The 27,975-nt window shown below is 59.7% G+C and overlaps 2 protein-coding genes across 4 annotated transcripts in view; one reads left to right on the plus strand and one right to left on the minus strand.

Annotated features, from left to right (window-relative positions):
* VAV1 (vav guanine nucleotide exchange factor 1) overlaps positions 1 to 13,232 on the minus strand; it is a 37,674-nt gene extending 24,442 nt beyond the window's left edge. The window contains exons 1-10 of the mRNA XM_072920093.1: positions 12,897 to 13,232; positions 11,441 to 11,557; positions 11,291 to 11,349; positions 10,067 to 10,132; positions 7,741 to 7,849; positions 6,277 to 6,369; positions 5,728 to 5,796; positions 4,742 to 4,848; positions 2,625 to 2,721; positions 367 to 462 (exon numbers count right to left, since the gene is read on the minus strand). Coding sequence (XP_072776194.1) covers positions 367 to 462; positions 2,625 to 2,721; positions 4,742 to 4,848; positions 5,728 to 5,796; positions 6,277 to 6,369; positions 7,741 to 7,849; positions 10,067 to 10,132; positions 11,291 to 11,349; positions 11,441 to 11,557; positions 12,897 to 13,100 — 1,017 coding nt within the window. The 5' untranslated portion in view covers positions 13,101 to 13,232. The remainder of the gene's footprint in view (positions 1 to 366; positions 463 to 2,624; positions 2,722 to 4,741; positions 4,849 to 5,727; positions 5,797 to 6,276; positions 6,370 to 7,740; positions 7,850 to 10,066; positions 10,133 to 11,290; positions 11,350 to 11,440; positions 11,558 to 12,896) is intronic.
* A 4,293-nt stretch (positions 13,233 to 17,525) lies between these two features.
* The window catches only part of C3 (complement C3), a 67,391-nt gene continuing 56,941 nt past the window's right edge, over positions 17,526 to 27,975 (plus strand). For 2 of the 3 annotated variants that reach the window (XM_072920065.1, XM_072920066.1), the window contains exons 1-9: positions 17,526 to 17,538; positions 17,587 to 17,697; positions 19,776 to 19,968; positions 22,124 to 22,283; positions 24,817 to 24,887; positions 24,956 to 25,050; positions 25,156 to 25,238; positions 25,331 to 25,421; positions 27,349 to 27,451. In XM_072920065.1, coding sequence (XP_072776166.1) covers positions 17,606 to 17,697; positions 19,776 to 19,968; positions 22,124 to 22,283; positions 24,817 to 24,887; positions 24,956 to 25,050; positions 25,156 to 25,238; positions 25,331 to 25,421; positions 27,349 to 27,451 — 888 coding nt within the window. In that variant the 5' untranslated portion in view covers positions 17,526 to 17,538; positions 17,587 to 17,605. Of the gene's footprint in view, positions 17,539 to 17,586; positions 17,698 to 19,775; positions 19,969 to 22,123; positions 22,284 to 24,816; positions 24,888 to 24,955; positions 25,051 to 25,155; positions 25,239 to 25,330; positions 25,422 to 27,348; positions 27,452 to 27,975 lie in introns of those variants that run through there. The other variant, XM_072920067.1, reaches the window with a different exon arrangement.

The raw sequence follows: 27,975 nt of genomic DNA on the forward strand, positions 1-27,975 counted from the left end.
AGGTGTGCACCAGGTGTGTCCCAGGTGTGCCAGGTGAGTACCCAGCTGTTCTCAGGTGTGCCCAGGTGTGCCCAGGTGTGTCGCCAGGTACCCATAGGTGTGCCCCAGGTGTGTCCCAGGTGTGTCCCCAGCTGTGTCCCAGGTGTGCCCAGCTGTGCCCAGCTGTGCCCAGCTGTGCCCAGGTGTGCCCAGGTGTGCCCAGGTACCCACAGGTGTCCCCAGGTGAGTGCCCAGGTGTGTACCCAGATGTGCCAGGTGAGTGTCCAGGTGTGCCAGGTGTATCCCCAGCTGTTCCCAGCTGTACCCAGGTGTATCCCCAGGTGTGCCAGCTGTGCCCAGGTGTGTCCCTGTGCCAGCTGTGCTCACCTGCAGCAGCAGGTGGTACTTCAGCACCCTCTGCATGGGCACCATCAGCAGGTCCCGCAGAGAGAAGCGCCCGTTGTTGGCGCGCTGGCAGCACTCCTGGCACGGGGACATTGGGGACATTTGGGGACATTGGGGACATTTGGGACATTCGGGGACATTTGGGGTCAGTTTGGGACATTTGGTGACATTTGGGGCCATTTGGGGTCAGTTTGGGGTCAGTTTGGGACATTTGGGGACATTTGGGGACATTTGGGACATTGGGGACATTTGGGGACATTTGGGACATTTGGGGACATTTGGGACATTTGGGGTCAGTTTGGGACATTTGGGGACGTTTCAGGTCAGTTTGGGTCACTTTAGGGTAATTTGGGACATTTGCGGACATTGGGGACATTGGGGACATTTGGGGTCAGTTTGGGCCAGTTTGGGTCACTTTAGGGTAATTTGGGGACATTTGGGGTCGCTTTAGGGACATTGGGGTCATTAGTTCACTTTTGGACATTTGTGGACACTGAGAGGACATTTGGGGACATTTGGGGTCATTTGGGGACATTTGAGGACATTTGGGGTCAGTTTGGGTCACTTTAGGGTAATTTGGGACATTTGGGGTCACTGGGGACATTTCGGGTCATTTGGGGTCGTTTGAGGTGAGTTTGGGACATTTGGGGACATTTGGGGACATTTGGGGTCATTTCAGGGCAGTTTGGGAGATTTGGGGTCACTTTGGGACATTTGGGGACTTTTGGTGACATTGGTGACATTTGGGTCACTTTGGGACATTTGGGGTTATTTGGGGACATTTGGGACATTTGGGGACATTTGGGGATATTTGGGGACATTTGGGGTCAATTTGAGGTGAGTTTGGGACATTTGGGGACATTTGGGGACATTTGGGGACATTTGGGGTCAGTTTGGGTCAGTTTGGGTCACTTTAGGGTAATTTGGGACATTTTGGGTCACTTTGGGACATTCGGGGATATTTGGGGACATTTGGGGTCACTTTCGGGGTCAGTTTGGGGTCATTTGGGGTCATTTGGGACATTTGGGTTGGGACTTTGAGGTTTTGTGGAGAGGTTGGGAGAGATTTTGGGGGATTTTGGGGAATTTTAAGTGATTTTGGGGGGGTTTTGTGGGATTTTTGTAGGATTTTGTGGGATTTTTGTGGGATTTTGTGGGATTTTGGTGGAATTTAAGGGATTTTTGAGGGATTTTTGTTTTTTTTGTGGTTTCTGCTGGCGGGTTTGGATTTTGGGGCTGGGTGGAGAGGCTGGGACGGATTTTGGTGGCATTTAAGGGATTTTTTGGGGATTTTGGTGGTTTTTGTTGTTTCTCGTGGCGGGTTGGGATTTTGGGGTTTGGTGGCGAAGTTCGGATGGGATTTTGGTGGAATTTAAGGTATTTTGGGGGGATTTTTGGTGTTTTTTGTTGTTTCCAGTGGCGGGTTGGGATTTTGGGGTTGGGTGGAGAAGTTGGGATGGGATTTTGGTGGAATTTAAGGTATTTTTTGGGGATTTTTGGTGTTTTTTGTGGTTTCTGGTGGTGGTTTGGGGTTTTGGGGTTGGGTGGAGAAGTTGGGATGGGATTTTGTGGAATTTTGGTGAATTTTAATGTTTTTTTGGGGGGATTTTTGGTGTTTTTGTTGTTTCTGGTGGCGGGTTGAGATTTTGGGGTTGGGTGGAGAATTTGGGATGGAATTTTGGTGGAATTTTGGTGAATTTTAAGGGATTTTTGGAGATTTTTGGTGTTTTTTGTGGTTTCTGGTTCCGGGTTTGTAATTTTGGGGTTGGGTGATGAAGTTGGGATGGGATTTTGGTGAATTTTAAGGGATTTTTTGGGATTTTTGGTGTTTTTGTGGTTTTTGGTGGCGGGTTGGGATTTTGTGGTTGGGTGGAGAATTTGGGATGGGATTTTGGTGGAATTTTGGTGAATTTTAATGGTTTTTTTGGGGGATTTTTGGTGTTTTTTGTGGTTTCTGGTGGTGGGTTGGGATTTTGGGGTTTGGTGGAGAATTTTATGAGATTTTGGTGGAATTAAAGGGATTTTTTGGGGATTTTTGGTGTTTTTTGTTGTTTCCCGTGGTGAGTTGGGATTTTGGGGTTGGGTGGAGAATTTGGGATGGGATTTTGGTGGAATTTAAGGGATTTTTTTTGGGATTTTTGGTGTTTTTTGTGGTTTCTGCTGGCGGGTTGGGATTTTGGGGTGAGGTGGAGAATTTGGCATGGGATTTTGGGGTGGATTTGGGGTTTTTTGGGGCTGACCTGGAGCTTCATGCGCAGGTCGGTGCAGGCCGAGAGTTGGTCCAGGCGCCGCGCCGCCGCCTCCACCTGGCTGCAGTAACGGCCGTAGAGCAGGAACCTGGGGGAACCAAAATCCAGAAAAATTCACCCAAAATTCAACAAAAGTCACCCAAAATCCATCAAAATTTACCCAAAATTCAACAAAATTCACCCCAAATCCATAAAAAATAATGTAAATTCACCCAAAATTCAACAAAAGTCACCCAAAATCCAACCAAATTCAAGCAAAATCCATAAAAATTCACCCCAAATCCAATGAAAATCATCGAAGTTCTTCCAAAATTCATAAAAATTAACCCAAAATCCAACAAAATTCACCCAGAATTCAGCCAAAATAAAAAAAATTTACAAAAAATTCATTGAAATTCACCAAAATCCAACAAAATTCTCCCAAAATTCAACGAGATTCCACAAAAATTCATAAAAACTCATCCAAAATCCAACAAAATTCACCCAAAACCCAACCAAATTCACCCAAACCCCAACAATTGAACAAAATTCAACAAACATCACCCAAAATCCAACAAAATTCCGCCAAATTCCATAAAAATTTACCCAAAATTCACTCAAAATCAAACAAAATTCACCCAAAATCCAGTAAAAAAATCACTGAAATTCACTCAAAATCCAACAAAATTTACCTAAAATTCATCAAAATTCATCCTAAATCCATAAAAGTTCACCCAAAAAAAAAAATTCTCCCAAAAAAATCCATAAAAATTCACCCAAAATCCATCAAAATGTACCCCAAATCCATAAAAAATTCACCTAAAATCCAACCAAATTCACCCAAAAATTGAAAAATAATTCGAGGAAATTCACCCAAAATTCCCCTAAATCCTCCCACGACCCCCCCAAAATTCCCCCAAATTCCCGAAATTCCCCCAAATCCCCCCAACCCCCACCTCAAGACCCCCCAGACCCCCCCAAAATCCTCCAAAAATCCCCTCAGACCTCACCCAAATTCCCCTAAAATCCCCCCCAAACCCCCCAAATCCCCCCAGGACCCCCCACAAATCCCCCCAGGACCCCCCAAATTCCCCCAGGACCCCCCACAAATCCCCCCAGGACCCCCCAAATTCCCCCCAACCCCCCCAGGACCCCCTCAAATCCTGCCCAGACCCCCCCAAACCCCCCCAAATCCCCTTCAGGCCCCCCGAAATTCCCCCAAAATACCCCCAACCTCCCCCCAGGACCCCCCCAAATTCTCCCCAAATCCCCCCAGGAGCCCCGTAAATCCCCTTCAGGCCCCCCAAAATACCCCCAAACCCCCCCCCAAGGACCCCCCAAACTCCCCCCAGGACCCCCCAAATTCCTCTTAAATCCCCCCCAAATCCCCCCCCCCCCCCCAGGACCCCCCAAATCCCCCCAGGACCCCCGGAATTCCCCCCAAACCCCCCAAACCCCCCACAGGACCCCCCCCAAATCCCCCCAAATTCTCCCCAAATCCCCCCAGGACCCCCCAAATCCCCCCAGGAGCCCCGTAAATCCCCTTCAGGCCCCCCCAAAATCCCCCCAAACCCCCCCAGGACCCCCCAAATCCCCCCAGGACCCCCCAAATCCCCCCCAAATCCCCCCAAAACCCCCCGAAATCCCCCCCAAATTCCCCCAAATTCCCCCCAAAACCCCCAGGACCCCTCAAACTCCCCCCAAATCCCCTCAGCACCCCCACAAATCTCCAAGGACCCCCCCAAACTCCCCCAAATCCCCTCAAACCCCCCCAGGACACCCCAAATCCCCCCCAGATCCCCCCAGGACCCCCCAAATTCCCCCAGGACCCCCCAAATTCTCCCTAAATCCCCCCAGAACCCCCCAAAACCCCCCCAGAATCCCCCAAATCCCCCTCAGCCCCCCCCAATCCCCCCGAGGACCCCCCAAATCCCCCCCAAATCCCCCCAAATCCCCCCAGAACCCTCCCAAACTCCCCCCAGGACCCCCCCCAATCCGCCCAGGACCCCCCCAAATCTCCAAGGACCCCCCAAACTCCCCTAAATTCCCCCCAAATCCCCCCAGGACCCCCCAACACCCCCCAAACTCCCCCCCAAATCCCCCCAGTACCCCCCAAATCCCCCCCGCACCTCTCCTTGTAGCGCAGGAACAGGGGGGGCAGCGCCCGCCCCCCCCCGGGCCCCCCCAGCGCCCCCCGGAGCTCCGCCAGGAAACGGCGATGGAGCTCCAGCAGCTCCTGCGGGAACTGGGGTTACTGGGATGGACTGGGATGGACTGGGAGGGGTTACTGGGGTTACTGGGAGCACTGGGAGCACTGGGATGGACTGGGAGGGGTTACTGGGAGCACTGGGATGGACTGGGAATGGTTACTGGGAGGGGTTACTGGGGTTACTGGGAGCACTGGGAGGGACTGGGATGGACTGGGAGGGGGCACTGGGAGCACTGGGAGGGACTGGGAGCACTGGGAGCACTGGAGGGGTTACTGGGGGCACTGGGAGCACTGGGAGTGGATGTCCCATGTCCCGTGTCACTGTCACCTCCATGTCACTGGTGTCACTGGTGTCACCGGTGTCACCGGTCAGTGTCCCCATGTCCCCTGTGCCCTGTCCCCGCTGTCACCTCCACGTTGATGAAGACGCTCCCCATGTCCCCGTGTCACTGTCACCTCCATGTCACTGGTCAGTGTCACTGGTGTCACTGGTGTCACTGGTCAGTGTCACTGGTCAATGTCACCGGTCAGTGTCCCAGTGTCCCCGTGTCCCCTGTGCCATGTCACTGTCACCTCCACGTTGATGAAGACGCTCTCCATGTCCCCATGTCCCCTGTCCCGTGTCACTGTCACCTCTGTGTCACTGGTGTCACCTCCATGTCACTGGTGGCACTGGTGTCAGTGGGGTGTCACTGGTGTCACCAGTCAGTGTCCCCATGTCCCCGCTGTCACCTCCACGTTGATGAAGACGCTCTCCATATCCCCATGTCCCCGTGTCCCATGTCACTGGTGTCACTGTCACCTCCATGTCACTGGTGTCACTGGTGTCACTGGTGTCATTGGGGTGTCACTGGTGTCACCGATGTCACCGGTCAGTGTCCCCATGTCCCCGTGTCCCCGTGTCACCTCCACGTTGATGAAGACGCTCTCCATGTCTCGGGGGCTCAGGAAGTGCCGCAGTGGCCGCAGGAAGTGCTGAGGGACACCAGGGGACATCGTGGGGACATCGTGGGGACATCGTGGGGACATCGTGGGGACATCGTGGGGACATCGTGGGGACACCGGGGGGACACCGGGGGGACATCGTGAGGACATCGTGGGGACATCATGGGGACATCGTGGGGACACCGTGGGGACATCGAGGGGACATCGTGGGGACACCGCGCCTTACTGGGAGCACTGGGAGCACTGGGAGGCTCCTGTGGCCACCTCTGTCCCCAATGTCCCCAGTGTCCCCAATGTCCCCAATGTCCCCAATGTCCCCATGACCCAACGTTCTCCCTTGTCCCCATTTTCCATCTTTGTCCCCAATGTCCCCAATGTCCCCAATGTCCCCAATGTCCCCAATGTCCCCAATGTCCCCAACACCCCCAATGCCCCCAATGTCCCCAATGTCCCCAATGTCCCCAATGTCCCCAATGTCCCCGATGTCCCCGGTGTCCCCAGTGTCCCCACCTGGCAGATGGACTCCAGGGTCTCCGTGTACCTCTCCTCCGTCTGCCGCAGCTCCTGGAGGCAGCAGAGCCGCCGGTCCACGGCCCCCCCCTTCTGTGGGGACATTGGGGACATCGGGGACATTGGGGACATTGGGGACATTGGGGACATTGGGGACATTGGGGGATTGGGGACATTGGGGACAGGAGGGACATTGGGGACATTGGGACATTGGGGGATTTGGGACATTGGGGACATTGGGGACATTGGGGACACTGGGGGATTGGGGACATTGGGGGGGACATTGGGGACATTGGGGACATTGGGGACATTGGGGGACATTGGGGGGACATCGGGGACATTGGGGACATTGGGGGACATTTGGATGATTGGGGACATTTGGATCATTGGGGACATTGGGGACATCAAGAACTTTTTTTTTGGGGGTTCCCAGGTGGTTTTTGGGGGGATTTTCAAAGATTTTTTGCGGGTTCCAGGTATTTTTGGGGGTGTCCCAAGTGTTTTTTGGGGCTTCCAAGGTGTTTTTTGGGGGTTCCCAGGTAATTTTTAGGGTTTTCAGGTATTTTTGGGGTTTCCCAGGTGATTTTTGGGAGTTCCCAGTTGGTTTTCGGGGGATTTTCAAGGATTTTTTGAGGGGGTTCCAGGTATTTTTGGGGGTTCCCAGGTGGTTTTTGGGGGTTCCCAGGTAATTTTTAGGGTTTTCAGGTATTTTTGGGGTTTCCGGATGATTTTTGGGACTCCCGGGTATTTTTGGGGGTTCCCAGGTGTTTTTTTGGGGGGTTCTCAGGTGGTTTTTGGGGGTTCTCAGGTGGTTTTTGGGGGTTCTCAGGTGGTTTTTTGGGGCTTCCCAGGTATCTTTGGGGGGTTCCCAGGTGATTTTTGGGGTTTTCAGGTATTTTTGGGACTCCAGGGTATTTTTGTGGGTTCCCAGGTGTTTTTGGGGGTATTTTCAAGGATTTTTTGGGGGGTTCCAAGTATTTTTGGGGGTGTCCCAAGTGTTTTTTGGGCATTCCCAGGTGGTTTTTGGGGGTTCCTAGGTAATTTTTAGGGTTTTCAGGTATTTTTGGGTGTTCCCAGTGTTTTTTTGGGGGTACCCAGGTGATTTTTGGGGGTTCCTAGGTAATTTTTAGGGTTTTCAGGTATTTTTGGGGGTTCCCAGGTGGTTTTTGGAGGTTTTTTTGGGGGAGTTCCAGGTATTTTTGTGGGTTCCCAAGTGGTTTTTGGGACTCACGGGTATTTTTGTGGGTTCCCAGGTGATTTTTGGGACTCCCAGGTATTTTTGGGGGTTTCCCAGGTGTTTTTTGGGGGTTCCCAAGTGTTTTTTGGGGGTTCCTAGGCAATTTTTAGGGTTTTCAGGTATTTTTGGGGGTTCCCAGGTGTTTTTTTGGGGCTTCCCAGGTATCTTTGGGGGGTTCCCAGGTAATTTTTGGGGTTTCCCAGGTGTTTTTGGGGTGTCCCACCCACCGTGGCCGGGGTCGGCTCCAGCCTCATCAGGTCCTCGTAGACGTCGTCGCCTTCGTTGCCTTCGGCCTCGACGCAGTCGTAGAGGTCATCGTCCTCCTCGGCCGTGTCACTGTGGGAGGGGACAGCTGGGGACAACCGGGGACACCCTGGGGACACCTCGGGGACACCCATGGGACACCCCCGGACACCCCCGGACACCCCCAGGACACCCCAGGACATCCCCAGGACACCCCAGGACACCTCAGGACACCTCAGGACACCCCCAGGACACCCCCAGGACATCCCCAGGACACCCCAGGACACCTCTGGACACCCCCGGACACCCCTGGACACCCCCAGGACACCCCCAGGACACCCTGGGGACACCCCTGGGACACACCAGGACACCTCTGGACACCCTCAGGACACCCCAGGACACCCCAGGACATCCCAGTACACCCCCAGGACACCTCTGGACACCTCTGGACACCCCCAGGACACCCCCAGGACACCCCTGGACACCTCAGGACACCTCTGGACACCCCTAGGACACCTCAGGACACCCTCAGGACATCCCAGGACATCCCAGGACACCCCCAGGACACCTCAGGACACCCCCAGGACACCCCCTGGACATCCCAGGACACCCCCAGGACATCCCAGGACACCTCAGGACACCTCTGGATACCCTCAGGACACCCCAGGACACCCCCAGGACATCCCAGGACACCCCTGGACACATCTGGACACCCCCAGGACACCCCAGGACACCTCAGGACACCCCTGGACACCCCCAGGACACCTCCAGGACACCTCTGGACACCCCCAGGACATCCCCAGGACACCCTCAGGACACCCCCAGGACACCCCCAGGACACCTCTGGACACCCCTAGGACACCCCAGGACACCTCAGGACACCCCCAGGACATCCCAGGACACCCCCAGGACACCCCCAGGACACCCCAGGACACCCCCAGGACACCCCAGGACACCTCTGGACACTCCCAGGACACCCCCAGGACACCCCTGGACACCCCCAGGACACCCCCAGGACACCTCTGGACACCCCAGGACACCCCAGGACACCCCCAGGACACCCCCAGGACACCTCAGGACACCCCAGGACACCCCCAGGACACCCCCAGGACATCCCAGGACACCCCCAGGACACCCCAGGACACCTCAGGACACCCCCAGGACACCCTCAGGACACCCCTGGACACCCCCAGGACACCTCAGGACACCCCCAGGACACCCCTGGACATCCCAGGACACCCCAGGACACCCCCAGGACACCCCCAGGACACCCCCAGGACACCTCAGGACACCCCAGGACACCCCTGGACATCCCCGGGACACCCCAGGACACCCCCAGGACATCTCTGGACACCCCCAGGACACCCCAGGACACCTCTGGACACCCTCAGGACACCCCCAGGACACCTCTGGACACCCCGGGGACACCCCAGGACACCCCCAGGACACCCCCAGGACACCTCTGGACACCCCCAGGACACCCCCAGGACACCTCTGGACACCCCAGGACACCTCTGGACACCCCCAGGACACCTCAGGACATCTCAGGACACCCCCAGGACACACCAGGACACCTCTGGACACCCCAGGACACCTCCAGGACACCTCTGGTCACCCCTGGACACCCCCAGGACACCTCAGGACACCCCTGGACACCCCCAGGACACCCTCTGGACACCCCTGGACACCCTGGGGACACCCTGAGGACACCCTGGGGACACCCCCAGGACACCCCAGGACACCCCAGAACACCCCCAGGACACCCCCAGGACACCCCCAGGACACCTCTGGACACCCCAGGACACCCCCGGGACACCCCAGGACACCCCCAGGACACCCCAGAACACCCCCAGGACACCCCAGGACACCCCAGGACACCCCAGGACACCCTCAGGACACCCCCAGGACACCCCCTGGACACCCCCAGGACACCCCAGGACACCCCAGGACACCTCAGGACACCCCCAGGACACCCCAGGACACCCCCAGGACACCCCCAGAACACTGCAGGACACCCCAGGACACCCTCAGGACACCTCAGGACACCCCCAGGACACCCCCAGGACACCTCAGGACACCCTGGACACCCCCAGGACAGCTCCGGACACCTCAGGACACCCCAGGACACATCTGGACACCCCCAGGACACCCTCAGGACATCCCAGGACATCCCCAGGACATCCCAGGACACCCCTGGACACCCCCAGGACACCCCTGGACATCCCAGGACACCCCCAGGACACCCTGGGGACACCCCCAGTTCCTCCCAGTTCCTCCCAGTATCCCCAGTATCCCCAGTATGGCGCTCACTCGATGAGGTCGGCCAGGCCACTGTAAATGTCATCGTCCCCAACGCTGTCCTCGGACGGGAACGGCCTGAGGGACACGGCCGGACAGTGCTGACCACCGAGTGGACATCACTGACCACCAGAGTGGACATCACTGACCCCCGAGTGGACATCACTGACACCCCGGAGTGGACATCACTGACCCTCGGGAGTGGACACTGGGACTGGACATCAGGGACTGGACACTGGGAGTGGACACTGGGACTGGACATCACTGACCCTTGGGACTGGACACTGAGAGTGGACACTGGGACTGGACACTGGGAGGGGACACTGGGACTGGACATTGCTGAACCTCGGAGTGGACACTGGGACTGGACACTGGGAGTGGACACTGGGACTGAACACTGGGGACTGGACACTGGGACTGGACACTGGGACTGGACACTGGGAGTGGACACTGGGACTGGACATCGCTGACCCTCGGCAGTGGACACTGGGAGTGGACATTGGGACTGGACACCACTGACCCTTGGGGACTGGACACCGGGGACTGGACACCGGGGACTGGACATTTGGGACCCTCAGGGCCTGGACACCAGGGAGTGGACACCAGGGAGTGGACACGGGGAGTGGACACCAGGGACTGGACACCAGGGAGTGGACACCAGGGACTGGACACCAGGGACTGGACACCAGGGACTGGACATTTGGGGCCCTCAGGGCCTGGACACCAGGGAGTGGACACCACGGACTGGACACCAGGGAGTGGACACCAGGGAGTGGACACCAGGGAGTGGACACCGGGGACTGGACACCGGGGACTGGACATTTGGGGCCCTCAGGGCCCGGACACCAGGGAGTGGACACTGGGGTCACTCAGGGAGGGGACTGGACACCTGGACGCTCAGGGATGGACACCAGGGAGTGGACACCAGGGAGTGGACACCAGGGAGTGGACACCAGGGAGTGGACATTTGGGACCCTCAGGACCTGGACACCAGGGACTGGACATTTGGGACCTTCAGGGCCTGGACACCAGGGACTGGACACCAGGGACTGGACACTGGGGTCACTCAGAGAGGGGACTGGACACCAGGGACTGGACATTTGGGACCCTGAGGGCCTGGACACCAGGGACTGGACACCAGGGCCTGGACACCAGGGAGTGGACACTGGGGTCACTCAGAGAGGGGACTGGACACCTGGACCCTCAGGGATGGACACCCGAGTCCCGTCCACTCACGTGAGTCCTTTGCTCTGCGCGATGGGGGTCCAGGAGAGCGTCGAGAGCGTCTCGATCACCTGGGGACACGGAGGTGACATCGGGGCAGGGAGGAGTGACCCACGCCACCCGGTCCCACCCCCAGGACAGCCGGACCCTGACCCCACCGACCTTGCCGAAGTCCTGGACGTCGAAGAGGTCGAAGGCGCCAAAGAGTCGGTGCTTGGGGAGCCCGAATTTGTCGGCGCAGGCGGTCAGGAAGGTGCGGATGTTCCTCAGGCACAGGAACTGTGGTGGCACCGGTGTCACCAGTGTCACCAGTGTCACCAGTGTCACCTGCCATCCCCCCACCCAGTGTCACCACTGTCGTCGCCGGCACCCTCCGTTGTCACCATCAAAATCAGCACCTTTGTCTCTCCACAGCTGTGACCACCATTGTCACCAACGGTGGTGGTGGCACCGCCATCATCTCTGTCACCAACGTTGTCATTGTCATTGTCACCCCATCAACATCACCACCGTTGTCACCAATGGTGGTGGTGGCACCGCCATCATCTCTGTCACCAACGCTGCCATTGTCATTGTCAACCCCGTGAACATTGCCACCATCAACGTCATTGTCATTGTCACTGTCACCCTGTCACTATCAACGTCCCCATCATGTCACCATCAACGTCCCCACCATTGTCACCATCAAGGTCTCCACCATTGTCACCATCAAGGTTCCCACCATTGTCACCATCATTGTCCCCACCATTGTCACCATTGATGTCCCCACCATCATCACCATCATTGTCCCCATCATTGTCACCATCAACGTCCCCACCATTGTCACCATCAAGGTTCCCACCATTGTCACCACCATTGTCACTATCATTGTCACTATCAACGTCACCACCATCACCATCATTGTCCCCATCATGTCACCATCATTGTCCCCATCATGTCACCATCAACATCCCCACCATTGTCACCATCATTGTCCCCACCATTGTCACCATCGATGTCCCCACCATTGCCACCATCAACGTCCCCATCATGTCACCATCGATGTCCCCACCATTGTCACCATCAACGTCCCCATCATGTCACCATCGATGTCCCCATCATCACCATCATTGTCCCCACCATCATCACCATCATTGTCCCCACTATTGTCACCATCAACGTCCCCACCATTGTCACCATCGATGTCCCCACCATTGTCACCATCATTGTCACCATCAACATCCTCACCATTGTCACCATCAAGGTCCCCACCATCATCACCATCAATGTCCCCATCATGTCACCATCGATGTCCCCATCATGTCACCATCACTGTCCCCATCATGTCACCATCAACATCCTCACCATTGTCACAATCAACGTCCCCATCATGTCACCATCAACGTCCCCATCATGGCCACACCCACCATTGTCACCATCAACGTCCCCATCATGTCCCCACCATTGTCACCATCATGTCACCATCAATGTCCCCACCATCATCACCATCACTGTCCCCACCATCATCACCATCAACGTCCCCACCATCATCACCATCATTGTCCCCACCATTGTCCCCACCATTGTCACCATCAACATCCCCACCATTGCCACCACGGCTGTCCCCGCTGGCCCTCACCTGGGACATCTGTGGCCGGGGACAGATGTCCCGCGGTGGCACGGCGCCGGGCAGGAGGGCGTTGAGGAGGTGGCACAGGAGGACCCCGTCGCGCAGCGCCTGCGCCAGGTCCCACACCTGACCCCCGGCGCCGCTGGCACGGTGACCACCGGGGAGGACACGGGCGGCCACCAGCCAGTGGGCACATTGGCGCCACGCCTCCATGGGGACACGGGGACCTCCTGCTGGAGATGGGCCCTGGTGGGGTCAGCTTCTGTGGAGGAACTGCTGGAGAACGGTCCTGGTGGAGAAGGGTCCTGGTGGGATGAACTTCAATGGAGGTGGGTCCTGGTGGGATGAACTTCTGCGGATGTGGGTCCTGGTGGGATGAACTTCAATGGAGGTGGGTCCTGGTGGGATGAACTTCTGCGGATGTGGGTCCTGGTGGGATGAACTTCAATGGAGGTGGGTCCTGGTGGGATCAACTTCTGTGGAGGAACTGGTGGAGAACGGCCCTGGTGGGATGAACTTCTGTGGAGGTGGGTCCTGGTGGGATGAACTTCAATGGAGGTGGGTCCTGGTGGGATCAGTTTCTGTGGAGGAACTGGTGGAGGTGGGTCCTGGTGGGATGAACTTCTGTGGAGGAACTGGTGGAGAACGGTCCTGGTGGGGTGAACTTCAATGGAGGTGGGTCCTGGTGGGATGAACTTCTGTGGAGGAACTGATGGAGATGGGTCCTGGTGGAGATTGGTCCTGGTGGGATGAACTTCAATGGAGGTGGGTCCTGGTGGGATGAACTTCAATGGAGGTGGGTCCTGGTGGGATGAACTTCAATGGAGATGGGTCCTGGTGGGATGAACTTCTGTGGAGGAACTGATGGAGATGGGTCCTGGCAGGATTAAATTCCGTGGGGGAGCTGCCGGAAGAGGATCCAACCATCAAGTTCTGGCCAGGAGCTGGTGGAGATGGGATCCCAATGGAGGTGAGATCCTGGTGGAGATGAGATCTTGGTAGAGATGAGATCCTGGTGGAGATGAGATCCTGGTGGAGATGGGATCCCAGTGGAGGTGAGATCCCGGTGGAGATGAGATCCTGGTGGAGAGGAGATCCAGGCGGAGATGAAATCCTGATGGAGATGAGATCTTTGTGATAAGATCCTGGTGGAAAGGAGATCCTGGTGGAGAGGAGATCCTGGTGGAGAGGAGATCCAGGTGGAGATGGAATCCCAATGTCACCACTCCTGTCCAGAGCAGCACCACCAGGTGAGGCCCTGCTGATGATCTTGGCAGGACTACATCCAGTGAGGAACCACTGGATGACCACAGGATGACCACTGGATGACCACTGGATGACCACAGGATGACCACTGGATGACCACAGGATGACCACTGGATGACCTCTGGACAACCTCCAGCACCTCCAACCACTTCTGGTGCACCTCCCCCCAGGTCCCTTCCCCCCAGGAAAGGGAGGAACCGGAGGAACCGGAGGCCCCGCGGGGCCACCACCGGTGACAAGTGACAGACGTCGGTCCCCGTCCCACCGCCACGTCCGGATGACCCCGATGGGCTCCTCCTTCTTCTCCACCCACGGCTGGAGAAGATCTGGTGGACCTGATGGACCTCCTGGGGTGGTCAGGGCTGGTGGTGGGGCCCGGCGGGGCCCGGGGGTGGCGGAAGTGTCCCACGGCCGCGCCCGGAGGTGACACCGGAGGTGACGCGTCTGCGCCGCGGGGGACAACGGGAACTGGGACCTGGTGGCCCCTGGGGTGACTTCCTGTCACAGCGGTGGCACCGGGGAGGAGCTGCCACCACGGGGTGGTGGGGACAATGGGGGGGACATGGGACAAACTTCTGGGGCTTGCAGTGGTGGAAGGTCCCAGGAGGGGGCTAGGTGGCCTGGAGATGGTGGTCAGAAGGTCCAGGTGGCCTGGAGATGGTGGTCAGAAGGTCCAGGTGGCCTGGAGATGGTGGCCCAGGGGGTCCAGGAGGGGTCCAGATGGCCTGGAAATGGTGGCCCAGGGGGTCCAGGTGGTCTGGAGATGGTGGCCAAGGTGGCCCAGGAGAGGTCCAGGTGGCCTGGAGATGGTGGTCAGAGGGTCCAGGTGGTCCAGACATGGTGGCCAAGGGGGTCCAGGAGAGGTCCAGGTGGCCTGGAGATGGTGGTCAGAGGGTCCAGATGGTCTGGACATGGTGGCCCAGGAGGGATCCAAGTGGCGTGGACATGGTGGCCCAGGTGGTCCAGATGGTCTGGACATGGTGGCCCAGGAGAGGTCCAGGTGGTCTGGAGATGGTGGCCCAGGAGAGGTCCAGGTGGCCTGGACATGGTGGCCCAGGAGAGGTCCAGGTGGCCTGGATGTGGTGGCCCAGGAGAGGTCCAGGTGGTCTGGACATGGTGGCCCAGGTGGTCCAGATGGTCTGAACATGGTGGTCCAGGAGAGGTCCAGGTGGACTGGACATGGTGGCCAAGGGGGTCCAGGTGGCCTGAAGATGGTGGCCCAGGGGGTCCAGGAGGGGTCCAGGTGGTCTGGACATGGTGGCCCAGGGGGGGTCCAGGTGGCCTGGAGATGGTGGTCCAGGAGGGGTCCAGGAGAGGTCCAGGTGGACTGGACATGATGGTCCAGGGGGTCTAGGTGGCCTGGAGATGGTGGCCCAGGTGGCCCAGGTGGTCCAGGTGGCCTGGACATGGTGGTCAGAGGGTCCAGGTGGCCTGGATGTGGTGGCCCAGGGGGTCTAGGTGGCCTGGACATGGTGGCCCAGGTGGCCCAGGAGGGGTCCAGGTGACCTGGAGATGGTGGCCCAGGTGGTCCAGATGGTCTGGACATGGTGGTCAGAGGGTCCAGGTGGCCTGGAGATGGTGGCCCAGGAGAGGTCCAGGTGGCCTGGAGATGGTGGCCCAGGGGGTCTAGGTGGCTTGGATGTGGTGGTCAGAAGGTCCAGGTGGCCTGGCCATGGTAGCCGAGGTGGTCCAGGAGGGGTCCAGGTGGCCTGGACATGGTGGCCCAGGTGGTCCAGGGTGGGTCCAGGTGGCCAGAACCTTTCAGGGGTCTCAGGATGGACCCAGGTGTCCAGGTCCAGGTGGACCCCAAGTGTCCAAGTCCTCCCAAAGGTCCAGGAGGTCACCCAGGACCTTTCAGGTGCCACCCAGTGTCCAGGTCCAGGTGGTCCCCAGGTGTCCAGGTCCTCCACAAATCCCAGGAGGCCACCAGGACCTTCCAGGTGCCACCAGGACCTTTCAGGTGCCACCCAGGTGTCCAGGTCCAGGTGGACCCCAAGTGTCCAAGTCCTGCCAAAGTTCCAGGAGGTCACCCAGGACCTTCCAGGGGTCTCAGGACAGACCCCCAAAGTTCCAGGAGGTCATCCAGGACCTTTCAGGGGTCTCAGGATGGACCCAGGTGTCCAGGTCCAGGTGGGACCCCAGTGTCCAAGTCCTCCCAAAGGTCCAGGAGGTCACCCAGGACCTTTCAGGGGTCACCCAGGTGTCCAGGTCCAGGTGTCCAGGTCCAGGTGGTCTCCAGGTGTCCAGGTCCTCCACAAATCCCAGGAGGCCACCAGGACCTTCCAGGTGCCACCCAGGTGTCCAGGTCCAGGTGGACCCCACATGTCCAGGTCCACCCAAATTTCCAGAAGGTCACCCAGGACTTTCCAGGGGTCTCAGGACAGACCAAGGTCCAGGTGTCCAGGTCCAGGTGTCCAGGTCCAGGTGTCCAGGTCCAGGTGGGACCCCAGTGTTCAGGTCCTACCAGGGGTCCAGGAGGTCACCCAGGACCTTTCAGGGGTCACCCACGTGTCCAGGTCCAGGTGGACCCCAAGTGTCCAGGTCCTACCAGGGGTCCAGGAGGTCACCCAGGACCTTTCAGGTGCCACCAGGACCTTTCCGGTGCCACTAGGGTGACCCAGGTCCAGGTGGGACCCCGGTGTCCAAGTCCTCACAGAGTTCCAGGAGGTCACCCAGGACCTTCCAGGTGCCACCAGGGTGACCCAGGTCCAGATGTCCAGGTCCAGGTGGTCTCCAAGTGTCCAAGTCCTCCCAAATTTCCTGGAGGCCACCAGGACCTTCCAGGTGCCACCAGGGTGACCCAGGTCCAGGTGGTCCCCACGTGTCCAGGTCCTCCCAAAGTTCCAGGAGGTCACCCAGGACCTTCCAGGTACCACCAGAACCTTCCAGGTGCCATCAGAACCTTCCAGGTGCCACCAGACTGTCCCATCTCTCCACCTCCCGCTGGGGACGGGTCTCCATGAGGACCCCCCCCACCCCCACCCCACCCATGGGTGCCCCCGATGTCCCCTCGTCTGTCGCGCCCCCCCCGTGGTGTCCCCACCGATGTCGCAACCCCCGCGGTGGCCCCGCGGTGACCTCGAGGTGGCCCCGCGCCAGATCCTTCCCCGAAATGAGGAACAGCGCCGGGGGGGGAGGGGCGCGCCCAACCCCCACCCAGCAGCACCCATGGGTGCGGGACCACCCTCCCCCCACCCCCAAACGCGGCACGGGGGTGACAACCCACCCCGGTGACCACAGTGACCACAGTGACCACAGGTGACCACAAGTGGCCGGAGTGGCCGGAGGTGACCACCCACGCGCACCCATGGGTGGGGGCAGGGTGGGGTTACCCATTAACCAGCGGGGCCGCCATAAAGGGACACCCCGTGGGTGTCACTGTCACTGTCCCCGTGGGTGTCACTGTCCCCGTGGGTGTCACTGTCGCCGTCGGTGTCGCCGTGGGTGTCGCCATGGGGACCTCGGCGCTGTCGCCCCCTCCTCATCCTCCGCCGCTCTTCATCTTCATCCTCCTCCTCATCGGGACCCCCGCCCGCGGCCAGCTGTGAGAGAGGGGACCCCACCCATGGGACCCCCACCCAATCTCAACCCCCACCCATGGGACACCCACCCGATCCCACCCTGATCCCACCCGTGGGACCCCCATGGGATACCCGCCCGTGGGACACCCACCCATGGGACACCCACCTAATCCAACCCAGATCCCACCCATGGGACACCCACCCGTGGGATACCCGCCCATGGGACACCCGCCCAAGGGACACCCACCCGTGGGACACCCACCCGTGGGACACCCGCCCGTGGAACACCCACCCAATCCAACCCCGATCCCACCTGTGGGACCCCCACCCATGGGACCCCCACCCATGGGACACCCACCCGTGGGACCCCCCACCCCAATCCCACCCGTGGGATCCTCATCCAACCCCGATCCCACCCGTGGGACACCCACCCATGGGACACCCACCTAATCCAACCCTAATCCCACCCATGGGAACCTCATCCAATCCCACCCGTGGGACACCCACCCGATCCCACCCACGGGACCCCCACCTAATCCCACCCTGATCCCACCCATGGGACCCCCATCCAATCCTACCCGTGGGACCCCTACCCAACCCCGATCCCACCCATGGGACCCTCATTCAACCCAGATCCCACCCGTGGGACCCCCACCCATGGGACACCCACCCATGGGACACCCGCCCGTGGGACACCCACCCATGGGACACCCAACCCCGATCCCACCCATGGGACCCCCACCCGACCCCGATCCCACCCACGGGACCCTCACCCATGGGACACCCACCCGATCCCACCCTGATCCCACCCATGGGACCCCCACCCAATCCCAACCCTCTCCCATGGGACTCCCCCACCCAACCCCACCCGTGGGATCCTCATCCAATCCCTCCCACGGGACCCCCACCCAATCCCCACCCTCACCCATGGAACCCTTACCCGACCCCAAAACCTCACCCACGGGACCCCCACCCATGGGACCCCCATCCAACCTCAATCCCACCCACGGGACCCCCACCCAACCCCGATCCCACCCACGGGTCCCCCACCCAGCCACCTATGGGACCCCAACCCGACCCACGGGACCCCCACCCAATCCCCACCCAACCCATGAGACCCTTACCCGACCCCAATCCCACCCACGGGACCCCCACCTGTGGGACCCCCACCCAACCCCAAAACCCCACCCACGGGATCCCAACCCCACCCGTGGGACCCCCATGGAATACCCTTTTCTGGGACCCCCCACCCGTGGGTGCTGTGGGGACAGATTTTGGGGTTTCTGGGTGCTCTGAGGTGCCCAAAGTTTGGTGGGACAGATTTTGGGGTTTCTGGGTGCTTGGAGATCCCCAAAGTTTTGGTGGGACAGATTTTGGGGTTTCTGGGAGATCCCCAAGGTTTGGTGGGACAAATTTTGGAGTTTCTGGGTGCTCTGAGATCTCCAAGGTTTGGTGGGACAAATTTTGGGGTTTCTGGGTGCTCTGAGCTCCCCAAAGTTTTTCTGGGACAAATTTTGGGGTTTCTGGGAGATCCCCAAAGTTTGGTGGGAAAAATTTTGGGGTTTCTGGGTCCTCTGAGGTCCCCAGGGTGACACAGGGACACATTTTGGGGTTTCTGGGAGATCCCCAAAAAGTTTTTCTGGGACAAATTTTGGGGTTTCTGGGAGATCCCCAAGGTTTGGTGGGACAAATTTTGGGGTTTCTGGGAGATCTCCAAGGTTTGGTGGGACAGATTTGGGGTTTCTGGGAGATCTCCAAGGTTTGGTGGGACAAATTTTGGGGTTTCTGGGTGCTTGGAGATCCCCAAAGTTTGGTGGGACAGATTTTGGGGTTTCTGGGTGCTCCAAGGTTTGGTGGGACAAATTTTGGAGTTTCTGGGTGCTCTGAGATCCCCAATGTTTGGTGGGACCGATTTTGGGGTTTCTGGGAGATCCCCAAGGTTTGGTGGGACAAATTTTGGGGTTTCTGGGAGATCCCCAAGGTTTGGTGGGACAGATTTTGGGGTTTCTGGGAGATCTCCAAGGTTTGGTGGGACAATTTTTGGGGTTTCTGGGCACTGTCCCACCCCCAGCACCTCGTGACAGCCCCGTGGTGACCCCAGGGTGACCATGGTGACCCCGGCCGTGCTGCGGCTGGAGACGGACGAGCTGGTGGTCCTGGAGGCCCCCGGGCTGACCACGGCCACCGAGGCCACGCTGATGGTCCAGGACTTCCCCCAGAAGCGGCAGGTCCTGTTCCAGACCCGCGTGGCCCTCAGCCCGGCCGAGGGCATGATGGCCACGGCCACCATCAAGGTACGGTGTCACCACCCCCCTCTGGTCACTGTCACCTCCCCCTGGTCACTGTCACCACCCCCACCTGGTCACTGTCACCACCCCCTGGCCACCACCACGGGTCATTGTCCCAGCGGCCACCGGCCGGGACGGGAAACGGGAACTGAACCCTGGACGGGGTGGGGACAGTGGGATGGTCACTCCTGGTGACCGTGGTCAGTTCTGGTGTCCTTGGTCACTTCTGGTGTCCATGGGGATGGTCACTCCTGGTGTCCTTGGTCACTCCTGGTGTCCATGGTCACTCCTGGTGTCCATGGGGTTGGTCACTTCTGGTGTCCATGGTCACTCCTGGTGTCCATGGTCACTCCTGGTGTCCTTGGGGATGGTCACTTCTGGTGTCCATGGTCACTCCTGGTGTCCTTGGGGATGGTCACTCCTGGTGTCCATGGGGATGGTCACTCCTGGTGTCCATGGGGATGGTCACTCCTGGTGCCCTTGGTCACTCCTGGTGTCCATGGTCACTCCTGCTGTCCATGGTCACTCCTGGTGTCCATGGGGATGGTCACTCCTGAGGTCCATGGGGATGGTCACTCCTGGTGTCCATGGCGATGGTCACTCCTGGTGTCCTTGGGGATGGTCACTCCTGAGGTTCATGGTCACTTCTGGTGTCCATAGGGATGGTCACTTCTGGTGTCCATGGGGATGGTCACTCCTGGTGTCCATGGTCACTCCTGGTGTCCATGGGGATGGTCACCCCTGGTGTCCATGGTCACTCCTGGTGTCCATGGTCACTCCTGGTGTCCATAGGGATCGTCACTCCTGGTGTCCATGGTCACTCCTGGTGTCCATGGGGATGGTCACTCCTGGTGTCCATGGTCACTCCTGGTGTCCATGGGGATGGTCACTCCTGGTGTCCATGGGGATGGTCACTCCTGGTGTCCATGGTCACTCCTGGTGTCCATGGTCACTCCTGGTGTCCATAGGGATGGTCACTCCTGGTGTCCATGGTCACTCCTGGTGTCCATGGGGATGGTCACTCCTGGTGTCCATGGTCACTCCTGGTGTCCGTGGTCACTCCTGGTGTCCATGGTCACCCCTGGTGTCCATGGGGATGGTCACTCCTGAGGTCCATGGGGATGGTCACTCCTGGTGTCCATGGGGATGGTCACTCCTGAGGTCCATGGTCACTCCTGGTGTCCATGGGGATGGTCACCCCTGGTGTCCATGGTCACTCCTGGTGTCCATGGGGATGGTCACCCCTGGTGTCCATGGTCACCCCTGGTGTCCATGGGGATGGTCACTCCTGGTGTCCATGGTCACTCCTGGTGGGGATGGTCACTCCTGGTGTCCTTGGGGATGGTCACTCCTGGTGTCCATGGTCACTCCTGGTGTCCTTGGGGATGGTCACTCCTGGTGTCCATGGTCACTCCTGGTGTCCATGGGGATGGTCACCCCTGGTGTCCTTGGGGATGGTCACTCCTGGTGTCCATGGTCACTCCTGGTGTCCATGGGGATGGTCACCCCTGGTGTCCATGGTCACCCCTGGTGTCCTTGGTCACTCCTGGTGTCCATGGGGATGGTCACTCCTGGGGTCCTTGGGGATGGTCACCTTCAGATGTCCCTACAGGTGTCCCCAATGTCCCCAATGTCCCCGTGGATGTCCCCAGTGTCCCCACAGATGTCCCCAATGTCCCCAATGTCCCCACTGTCCCCAATGTCCCAAATGTCCCCAATGTCCCCATGGATGTCCCCAATGTCCCCCCATTGTCCCCAATGTCCCCAATGTCCCCAATCCCCCCAATGTCCCTCAATGTCCCCAATGTCCCTCAATGTCCCTCAATGTCCCCAATGTCCCCAATGTCCCCAATGTCCCCGATGTCCCCAATGTCCCCGATGTCCCCAATGTCCCCAATGTCCCCATTGTCCCCAATGTCCCCAATGTCCCCAGTGTCCCCAATGTCCCCAGTGTCCCCAGTGTCCCCAATGTCCCCAATGTCCCCAATGTCCCCAGTGTCCCCAATGTCCCCAATGTCCCCAGTGTCCCCAATGTCCCCAATCCCCCCAATCCCCCCAATGTCCCCAATGTCCCCCAATGTCCCCAATGTCCCCAATGTCCCCAATGTCCCCATTGTCCCCGATGTCCCCGATGTCCCCACTGTCCCCACTGTCCCCGCAGGTTCCGGCCAAGGCGCTGCCCCCGGCGCAGGTGAAGCCCTTTGTGACGGTGACAGCGCGGGTGGCCGCGGTGACACTGGAGAAGGTCCTGTTGGTGTCCCTCCAGAGCGGCCACGTCCTCCTGCAGACCGACAAACCCATCTACACCCCCGGGGCCACCGGTGAGCGCGGGGACACCTGGGGACAGCTGGGGACAGCTGGGGACATCGTGGGGAGAGTGACTCTGTGGGGACATCAAGGGGAGGGTGACACTGGGGACATCACTGACATAGGGACACCATGACCGGGGCCACCAGTGACTGCATGGGGACACCTGGGGACACCTGGGGACAGCTGGGGACACCTGGGACACAACAGGGACACTGCAGGGACACCTGGGGACACCACGGGGACATTGTGGGGACACTGCAGGGAGGGTGACACTGTGGGGACATGGAGGGGATGGGGACATGGGGACACTGTGGGGACATCACAGGGGTGGGGACACTGCTGGGGCCACCAGTGAGCACACAGGGACACCTGGGGACACCTGGGGACACCTGGGGACAGATGGGGACACTGCAGAGATGGTGACACTGTGGGGACATCAAGGGGAGGGTGACACTGAGGACATCACAGACATAGGGACACCATGACCAGGGCCACCGGTGAGCACACGGGGACACCTGGGGACACCTGGGGACAGCTGGGGACACCTGGGACACAACAGGGACACTGCAGGGACACCTGGGGACAGCTGGGGACACTGTGGGACACCCAGGAACACCACAGGGACGCTGTGGGGACACTGCAGGGATGGTGACACTGTGGGGACATCAAGGGGAGGGTGACACTGAGGACATCACTGACATAGGGACACCATGACCGGGGCCACCAGTGACTGCGTGGGGACACCTGGGGACAGCTGGGGACAGCTGGGGACACCTGGGGACACCACAGGGACAGCTGGGGACACCTGGGGACACCTGGGGACAGCTGGGGACACCACAGGGACACCATGGGGACACTGCAGGGAAGGTGACACTGTGGGGACATGGAGGGGATGGGGACATGGGGACACTGTGGGGACATCACAGGTGTGGGGACACTTCTGGGGCCACCAGTGAGTGCGTGGGGACAGCTGGGGACATCATGGGGACATTGTGGGGACACTGCAGGGATGGTGACACTGTGGGGACATCAAGGGGAAGGTGACACTGTGGGGACATCACAGATTTGGGGACATCACCGGGGCCACCAGTGAGCACACGGGGACACCTGGGGACACCTGGGGACACCGTGGGGACACTGCAGGGAGGGTGACACTGTGGGGACATGAAGGGGAGGGTGACACTGAGGACATCACAGACATAGGGACACCATGACTGGGGCCACCAGTGACTGCGTGGGGACACCTGGGGACACCTGGGGACACCTGGGGACAGCTGGGACACCACAGGGACATTGTGGGGACACTGCAGGGAGGGTGACACTGTGGGGACATGGAGGGGATGGGGACATGGGGACACTGTGGGGACATCACAGGTGTGGGGACACAGATGGGGCCACCAGTGAGCGCACGGGGACACCTGGGGACACCTGGGGACACCTGGGGACACTGTGGGGACACCTGGGGACACCTGGGGACAGCTGGGGACACTGCAGGGACAGCTGGGGACACCATGGGGACACTGCAGGGAGGGTGACACTGTGGGGACATCACAGGTTTGGGGACACCACCGGGGCCACTGGTGAGTGTGCAGGGACACCTGGGGACACCTGGGGACACCATGGGGAGGGTGACACTGTGGGGACATGAAGGGGAGGGTGACACTGGGGACATCACAGACATAGGGACACCATGACCGGGGCCACCAGTGACTGCGTGGGGACACCTGGGGACACCTGGGGACACCTGGGGCACCACAGGGACATCGTGGGGAGGGTGACACTGTGGGGACATTGAGGGGGTGGGGACACTGTGGGGACATCTCAGGTGTGAGGACACCACCGGGGCCACCAGTGAGCGCACAGGGACACCTGGGGACACCTGGGGACAGCTGGGGACAGCTGGGGACAGCTGGGGACACTGTGGGGACATCACAGGTGTGGGGACACTTCTGGGGACACCATGGGGACACCTGGGGGACACCGTGGGGACACTGTGGGGACACCACAGGGGACACCACGGGGAAGGTGACACTTTGGGGACATCAAGGGGAGGGTGACACTGAGGACATCACTGACATAGGAACACCATGACCGGGGCCACCAGTGACTGCATGGGGACACCTGGGGACACCAGAGGGACACTGTGGGGACACCTGGGACACCACAGGGACACCGTGGGGAGGGTGACACTGTGGGGACATCACAGGTTTGGGGACACCACCGGGGCCACCGGTGAGCACATGGGGACACCTGGGGACACCTGGGGACAGCTGGGGACACTTGGGACACCACAGGGACACCACGGGGAGGGTGACACTGTGGGGACATCAAGGGGAGGGTGACACTGTGAGGACATCAGAGGTTTGGGGACACCACCGGGGCCACCGGTGAGCACCTGGGGACACCTGGGAACACTGGGGACACCACAGGGACACCTGGGGACACCTGGGACACCACAGGGACACCGTGGGGAGGGTGACACTGTGGGGACATCGAAGGGGTGGGGACAAGTCCCCTCACCTCATCCCTCGTGTCCCCTCCCAGTCCTCTGCCGCCTCTTCACCGTGGACCACCTGATGCAGCCGGTGGCCAAGACGGTCATCGTGGAGGTCAAGGTGAGTGCCACCCATGGGTGACACACGGGTGGGTGACACGCGGGTGGGTGACACACGTGTCCCCTCAGACTCCCGACAACGTCATCATCAAACAAGTGCCGGTGTCGTCGCCGAAGAAAACCGGGATCCTGTCCCTCAACCACCACCTGCCCGAGGTGGTCAGGTGGGTGTCACCGTCCCCCCCGGTGGCTTGGGGACACCCCCGGCGCTGTCACCTCCCTGTCACCTCCCTGTCACCTCCCTGTCACCTCCCTGTCACCTCCCCCAGCTTGGGCATGTGGACGATTTCGGCCAAATTTGAGGATTCTCCGGATCAGGTTTTCAGCACCCAGTTCGAGGTCAAGGAATACGGTGGGTGAGGGGTGGGGTGGCCTTGGGGACATCGGGGACTGTCCCCAAGGGGTGGCGGGGTCACGGTGACGTCACCGGTGTCACCCCCGCAGTGCTGCCGAGCTTTGAGGTGGCCCTGGAGCCGAAGGAGAAGTTCCTGTACATCGACCGCCAGGAGGATTTCCAGGTGTCCATCGAGGCCAGGTGACCCCAAAAGTGTCCCCTGTTTGGGGACAGAAGTGTCCCATCGGGGTCACACCCGTGTGGGGACAGGGGGGAGGGGGGGTGGGACACGGGGTGACACGGTGACATCGGTGGTGGTGGCAGGATGGAGACATGGGACATGGGGACATGGGTGGTGGTGGCAGGATGGGGACATGGGGACATCAGTGGTGGTGGCAGGATGGGGACAATGGGGACATCAGTGGTGGCAGGGGTGGGGTGACACAAGGGTGACAAGATGGGGACATGGAACATGGGGACATCGGTGGTGGTGGCAGGATGGGGACATGGGGACATGGGGACATCGGTGGTGGTGGCAGGATGGGGACATGGGGACATCGGTGGTGGCAGGGATGGGATGACACGGGCAGGGATGGCAGGATGGGGACATGGTGACATTGGTGGTGGCAGGATGGGGACATGGGGACATTGGTGGTGGTGGCAGGATGGGGACATGGGGACATTGATGGTGTCAGGATGGGGACATGGGGACATGGGGACATTGGTGGTGGTGGTGGCAGGATGAGGACATGGGGACATGGGGACATTGGTGGTGGTGGCAGGATGGGGACATGGGGACATCGGTGGTGGCAGGGGTGGGATGACAGGGACAGGGATGGCAGGATGGGGACGTGGGGACATCGGTGGTGGTGGCAGGATGGGGACATCGGTGGTGGTGGCAGGGGTGGGGTGACAGGGACAGGAGTGGCAGGATGGGGACATGGGGACATGGGGACATCGGTGGTGGTGGCAGGATGGGGATGTGGGGACATTGGTGGTGGTGGCAGGATGAGGACATGGGGACATCGGTGGTGGTGGCAGGGATAGGATGACAGGGACAGGAGTGACAGGATGGGGACATGGTGACATGGGGACATTGGTGGTGGTGGCGGGATGGGGACATGGGGACATCGGTGGTGATGGCAGGATGGGGACACGGTGACATCAGTGGTGGCAGGGGTGGGATGACAGAGGGGTGGCAGAATGGGGACATGGGGACATCGGTGGTGGCAGGGATGGGGTGACAGAAGGGTGGCAGGATGGGGACATGGTGACATGGGGACATCAATGGTGGTGGCGGGATGGGGACATGGTGACATTGGTGGTGTTGGCAGGATGGGGACATGGGACAATGGGGTGACAGCACAGAGTGCGGACAGGAATGGCTGTAATGGGGATGTGCTGGGGACACGGTGACACGGTGACACGGTGACATGGTGACACGGTGACACTGTAACACCGTGACAAGGTGACACTGACGTGGTGACAAGGTGACACAGTGACATGGTGGCACAGTGACGCGGTGACACAGTGGCACGGTGAAAAGGTGACACAGTAATACAGTGGCACGGTGGCACGGTGACGCAGTGACACTTTGATACAGTGGCACGGTGACAAGGTGACAAGGTGTCACTTTGACAAGGTGACGCAGTCACATGGTGACAGGGTGACAGGGTGACACAGTGACACAGTGACAGGGTAACAAGGTGACACTTTGACAAGGTGACATGGTGACAAGGTGACACTGTGACATGGTGACACAGTGATGCGGTGACACGGTGACACGGTGACACAGTGACACGGTGACAAAGTGACACTGTGACATGGTGACATGGTGACACGGTGACACAGTGACACAGTGACACAGTGACACAGTGGCACGGTGACAAGGTGACACGGTGACAAGGTGACACGGTGACACGGTGACACAGTGACACAATGACATGGTGGCACAGTGGCATGGTGACACAATGACACGGTGACACAGTGGCACAGTGACACAGTGATACAGTGGCACAGTGGCACGGTGACACAATGACACAGTGACAGGGTGACAAGGTGACAAGGTGACACTTTGACAAGGTGACACAATGACACGGTGACACGGTGACACGGTGGCTGTCCCCAGGTACCTGTTCGGGAAGCGCGTGGAGGGAACGGCCTTTGTGCTCTTCGGGGTCATGGTGGACGACGAGAAGAAAAGCATCCCCCAGTCCCTGCGGCGCGTGGCGGTGAGCCCGGCACTGTCCCCAACCCTGTCCCCAAAACTGTCCCTGTCCCCAAACCTGTCCCTGTCCCCAAACCTGTCCCTGTCCCTGTCCCCAAACCTGTCCCTGTCCCCAACCGTGTCCCCAACCCTGTCCCTGTCCCCAACCCTGTCCCCAAACCTGTCCCTGTCCCCAACCCTGTCCCCATGAGCCTGCCACTGTCCCTGTCCCTGTCCCCAACCCTGTCCCTGTCCCCAACCCTGTCCCCGTGTGCCTGGCCCTGGCCCTGTCCCTGTCCCTGTCCCAAACCTGTCCCTGTCCCTGTCCCTGTCCCCAACCCTGTCCCCAACCCTGTCCCCATGAGCCTGGCAGTGTCCCTGTCCCCAACCGTGTCCCCAGGTGGAGAACGGTGACGCCGAGGCCGTGCTGTCCCTAATGTCCCCAACCCTGTCCCCAACCCTGTCCTAAACCCTGTCCCCAACCCTGTCCCCTTGTCCCCAGGTGGAGAACGGTGACGCCAAGGTCGCGCTGTCCCTAATGTCCCTAAT

The sequence above is a fragment of the Taeniopygia guttata genome, chromosome 30 (assembly GCF_048771995.1).
Source record: "Taeniopygia guttata chromosome 30, bTaeGut7.mat, whole genome shotgun sequence".
Taxonomy (NCBI): Eukaryota; Metazoa; Chordata; class Aves; order Passeriformes; family Estrildidae; genus Taeniopygia; species Taeniopygia guttata.